Source organism: Hordeum vulgare, chromosome 4H (genome assembly GCF_904849725.1).
Source record: "Hordeum vulgare subsp. vulgare chromosome 4H, MorexV3_pseudomolecules_assembly, whole genome shotgun sequence".
NCBI classification, from domain to species: Eukaryota; Viridiplantae; Streptophyta; class Magnoliopsida; order Poales; family Poaceae; genus Hordeum; species Hordeum vulgare.
In genome coordinates this window covers 605,434,829-605,440,514 of record NC_058521.1, presented here as the reverse complement: position 1 = coordinate 605,440,514, position 5,686 = coordinate 605,434,829, and the positions used below count along the sequence as shown (strand labels likewise).

The following is a 5,686-nucleotide window of genomic DNA, read 5'->3' as shown; positions in this document are numbered from 1 at the left end:
CGGGGGTCGTCGGCGTAGACAGGGTCATCGGCATATCTCCATCTACGCCGACGGGGCCATCGGCATAGATGAGGCCGTCGTTACATATGTGGGTTCGACTTCCGAGGGTCATACGGTAGGTTAACGTCGTTCAAACTGTTTTCGATGTGAATTCAAGCAGTGACACAAGGATGGCAAGATAGTTGACACTCACGACCATTTGCTGTCAAAAAATAAACTGAAGCATGAAGTTGCCATCCTCGTGTCACTAAGCTTGTCATCGAAAACCTCCGAATTGCCATGGTGAAACCCCGAACTCGTTCGGGCGTTATCATATTCCAAGAGATAATTATATGGAAAAAAAGTGAAGTAATTGTACATCAGATTGCAACGCTGCTTCTTGACCCGAGTAGATTCATAAATCATGGCGGTGGTCGCGATGTGGGGTGGGTTGGACGAACGACGAGCAAACCCTCGCCTCCGTGTACACCTTTCCGGGCCTGCAGAAATATCCTTGTTCCGGCGCGCAATGCGAGTCGTGAGAGCAGATGCAGAGCCCGTCAATGGCGCAACCCTTGTGGGCGATGTTGGGGCTCCCATCGACGCCGAGCACCTGATCGCTCCACTCACTAGAGAAGATCCCGTCCGGGTCGTACCTCTCCTTCACCCTGAGGAACTCACTGGCCTTGGCATGCTTGCCGGCGGCGCCATGGAAGGCGAAGTTGCGGTTCTTGCCCCAGTGCGGGACGGCGCCGTACTTGCGCAGAGCCATCTGCTCCAGCTCGTCGATGACGTCGGAGTGCGCTCGCGGCCTGCCATGGACGTGGCTCCGGTAGTAGGTGAAGTCGAATTCGACCGAGTCCTCCGTCTTGCCGAGGTAGGCGGAGGAGGCCCCGACGTAGCGGATGAGCACGCCCATCTTGGCGTCGAGGCTGCACATGGCTCGCGGGTTGAGGTCGCGGAGGCGCTGCATGTCGGCGACCAGCGCCGGAGCTTTGGAGAGGGCGACGCTGAAGCCGGAGTTGTAGAAGAAGAGGCTCCGGACGCGCGGGTCCCACGGGCAGGAGGAGGAGAGGAGCAGCAGGTTATTATTATTCCTCTCCTTGCCGTCGACGCACCCGCCGGACGCCTGCATGCGGTGCTGGTACCCGACCACCGGGTATCCCGTGAATGAGGAGCCGTCGTTGGTGAAGCCGTACGCCCGCGACTGGAACGCCGGCGGCAGCACCCCGGCGGCCAGGCAGCGTGCCATGTCGTTGCCGGTGCTGTCCTCCTGCAGGTGCTCCTCCGCGACTCTTGCGATGAAGAGGCCGATCGTCGGGAAGGAGCGGAAGCCAATGTAGTCGTTGAGGCCGTCGCCGGGCGACGAGACGTGGACGCGGTCGTCCTCGCGGTAGATCACCTTGCCCAGTCGTGGCAGCCATGTCATGTCGCCGAACTCGTGCTGATGGCCCCACACGGCCACCTCAGCCGCCAAGTCGGAGTCGTCGCGCTCCAGGAACGTCACGGACCGCTTGAACATCGGCTGCAACTCTAGAGTAACCTGCGAAAGCATCACACACACACACACACACACAAAAAGCTTTAGGGACTTTAAATGGTGTATTTCTAATCGTATAATTTTGGAACTCGTACATAACTCATGTCATGCTGGTAAAATTGTCAATCGAGGAATTCCTGGGAAAAAAACAGACCTGAAATGCACCATATACGGAGTATATACCATGTGTAGATAAGAGAGAGATTTATGTGCATGTGCATGCGCATGCGCATGCGCATGTGGAAGAAATACAAAAACTGCAAGTACTAGTGTACGCTAGTTCATGTGTCGTATACTCAGGTTCTATATACTCGACCCACGTCCCCATCAGATAAGGATTTCTGTGCATCCAAAGCGATAAGAGTATCTCCAACAACGGTGCCAAAAAACACGCGTGCGGGGTAAACTGAACTTTTAGCGCGCGCGAAATCACGAGCTTCAACGGACATGGAAAAATAGCGCGTGTGGTAAACTATTACGCGCGCGGCACCTATAAAATGCGGCACTCGTCACGCGGCTGTCCATAGCCACGCGTCCTCTGCTGCTTCCTTGCCGCTGTCTCTTCCGCTCCCTCTGCCATCATGCCTCCGCGACGCCGTGGATCCTCGGGCTACCGCGGCTATCTACCTCGGACAACACCCACATTGACGACTCGGAGTAGTTTTATTTATATATGATAGTTTTATTATCGTGTTGAACTAGTTTTATTATCTATATTATCGTGTTGGACTAGTTTATTATCTATATGATGAACTATGTATCAAATCTATGCATATATTTTTAACGTGTTGGAGTAGTTTTACGTTTTAATTAGTAGTGTCTGCTGGAACGTCGCGCGCACGTCAAAATATGCTGCGGCCCTGGAGCCGGCGCTTGTTGACGCGCTAAAAAAAGCTAGCCACATGCTGCAAATTTATTTTTTAGAAGCGCCCATATTGAAGATGCTCTAAAGTAGTCTAGTAGTTAAGGGGTCGTATGACTCGACAAGGACAGGACCATGCCTAGTGCCTAGCTATAATCTATGTCCTCCTAAGAACATTTACAGCCGGGTTTATCAAATATGACCCACCTAAACATGTGTGGACGTGCTTGATCAATGAACGGTCCGTGCAGTCATACTTTTTTTTCTATGTTCGGTCACTTACACGTGATTAATGGAAAGGAAGAAAGAGAAATAAAAGAATGAATACAGAAAAAAAAGTGATCCGGAATGGGGTCACGTTCTACGTGACGGACTGACCGGACGCGTCCGCGACTCCTCATATCCTTTTTATATTTGTCCTTAATATGAAGTTTTGCGGGCAGACCGAACGTATAGGAATGATATAAGAAGGTCCCATTATGTCACTTTTTTCCTTTTTCTTCTGTCCGGTCACTGATCGGACGCGTCTGCGGACATATGCGAAGTTATTTGAGGTGTTCGGTTGTAGATGTTCTAAACAATGAATATCTATCTACTGTATAGTTATGGTCTTGCGGATCACCAACAGCTAAATTATGTATATGTATGGAGATTGGAGTGGGCAGGAGCAATGAGCAACGAAGTGACATGAAACTGACTTCATCACATAGACGTGTGGGCAAGCGACGCGGGGCCATTAATGTGACACGCCACCACGACAACCGGGCCCATTTCACATGACATGTTAGGCCTTATTTGTTTCATAGGATATAAGAATGTCATAGGAATAGAAAGACTGGGATAACATGCATCTTAATTTTTGTAATGAAAACATATGTCACTTGGTCTATAAGATATACAATTTTCTATTGGGTCTAAACATATTTTTCTTCTTCTTTTAAATGTGAAGGATTGGTTCCTATCCTATGTAGGAATAAGAACGTTTTCCTACAAATCAAAAGGCTTCAAAAGATATTTTTCTCTACAAGATTCACATCCTTTAAAATGCCTACAAACCAAAAGAGGCCCTAGACCCTGTTTGTTTCAGCTTCAACGACGAGTTCCAAATCAATTATAGATTCGCTTCACGTACCGAGACAACGAAGTGCACATGGGCGTGTGGACAGTGATGCGGGACCGTCAATGTGACATGCCACATGTACCCTGATAGCTCCCAAACTTGCTTGACATCACATGCTTTTGTTCTTCTAAAAATGGTAGAACGTCGCACAACTTTCCCTAAATGGGTAGAGTGAATGAAAATATCTTAAGTTGGTAATAATTTGCACCAAAAGTATCAAGGTGGTAAAACCTGGAATTTTGTAAACGTATCTTACACACCAAGGCCTCTCATTTGGTTCACATGATAGGAATATTATGAGGATCTAAATTAAGTCATATGAACTGATATGACATGCATTACAATTTCGATAAATAAAAGCATGTCATTTGGTTCATAGGATAGAATTGGTTTCTATTACGTGGGCTTATAGCTAATAATGCATTTTTTGTGTGCAAAACATGTATTTTTGTGTGAAATGTGAAGGATATGTACCAATCGGATATAGGAATATGCATTCATTCCTAGAAACTAATAACGTGGTCAGAAGAAAATTTTCCTTAGGAATCGTACGGAATATAATTCCTATAAAAATTATGTAAATCAAAGAAGACCTCATGCAAACTTTGTTCAAATGAAAAATTTCCTTCATTTTTCCTTGTGTCCCCCTTTTTTGTTGAAACCATCATGGCGATGCACACAGCTATAAGAAAATTTCCTATATTTCTATGCTTTCCATCCACTTTTTTCCCGGAGCCCCAAATAATTAGATGCAACGGGTTAAACATTTCAGAGTGTACTCGTATAATACATGCATGCATGCGCATGGAGGGCTCCAAAGTACAGTTGGTTTTTATGTAATTTGTACTTTGATCGAATGAGACATATATTACGGAGGGAAGAAAAAAGTACAGTACGCAGTTGGGAACTATATCTACGTACCTGGGAGACGACGCCGAGGACGCCGAGGGAGACCTTGGCCGCGTCCAGGTCCGGGTGTTGGGCGCCGAGGACCCTGACCACGGCGAACCCCTGGCTGGCCGGCGCCGGCGTGACGATCCTCATCCCGACCACATACTCGTGCACGGCGCTGCCCTTCCCCCACAGCGAGCTGCCGTGCGCGCCCGTGGCCAGCAGGCCCCCGATGGTGACGCCGTACCAGTAGGGCGAGTGCGGCAGCGCGAGCCCCGCGGCTGCGGCGTCGCGGATGAGGTCCCGGAGCACCATGCCGCCCTCCACGGTCATCAGCCCCCTGGCGGCGTCGACGCTGACCGTCCTGTTGAGCCGCGCCGTGCTGATGATGGTGCCGTCGCGGCCGCCCGGGCAGGCCAGCTTGGGGAAGCTGTGGGAGTGCCTGGGGGCCGCCTTCACCTTGCGCTTGGCCGCCGCGGCGGCCGCCACGGCGGCCAGCAGCTCCGCCTCGGTGGTTGGGAACGCGGCGTCGGCCGCATGGCAGGCGGTGTGGTCCGGGAAGGAGCCGTAGACGTTGGCGAGGATGCAGTCGGACGTGCCCCGCGCGCAGGATACCGAGTCCGACGGAGGGCTGGAGCCGGCGGGGCTCAGGAGGAGGATCAGGACAAAAGCCGCCGGAAGGAAGGACGACATACCAGCTTCCGTCGACGTACAGTACAGCGCTGCTGGAGAGTACTCTACGCATGTTATTGCTTGCTTGGATGCAATGCAAGGCCTTAAATGGTGAAAAATGTTAGTATATGGGCACGTACGATATGTCGATATCGACATTAATCGTGCAAGCGACCCATGCATATACATAGTTAACTCGGCGTTATACAATTATAATAATAATACAATACGGACTATATTATGATAGCTATTAAGAAAGCAGGATGGGGTTATGTTTGACGTAAGTAGGTGTTCTGCAGGATAATTCGTTTGATCATCATTAGTTCACGTCCGCTATGCGTAGTTCACCCCCCTCTTTATTCTTGTACTCGTAAGTTAGCCATCTCAAATAAATGCTTAGTCGCTCGCTGCAGCCTCACCACTTAACCATGTCTCATCCATTAAGATTTGCTAGTCTTTTACCTTTGGAAATGAGATTGCCGAGTCACTGTGGCTCACACTTTACTACAACATGAGTTGCAGGTACAAGTAAAGTGATATTAAGACGTGAGCGCGATGATTGTTCATTTGGAGTTTCTTCTTCTCCTTCTTCATCGATCTAGGATGGGTTCCAGGCCGGCAA

General features: G+C 49.6%; 1 protein-coding gene across 1 annotated transcript; it reads right to left on the bottom strand.

Moving 5' to 3' along the window:
- Nucleotides 1-137: 137 nt before the first annotated feature.
- LOC123450025 (L-gulonolactone oxidase 5-like) lies at nt 138-5,326 on the bottom strand. The gene is made up of 2 exons (XM_045127420.1): nt 4,423-5,326; nt 138-1,522 (listed from the first exon to the last, which is right to left on the bottom strand). The coding sequence occupies exons 1-2, from the start codon at nt 5,251-5,253 to the stop codon at nt 395-397; spliced, it is 1,959 nt and encodes a 652-aa protein (XP_044983355.1). The 5' UTR covers nt 5,254-5,326; the 3' UTR covers nt 138-394.
- Nucleotides 5,327-5,686: the final 360 nt, after the last annotated feature.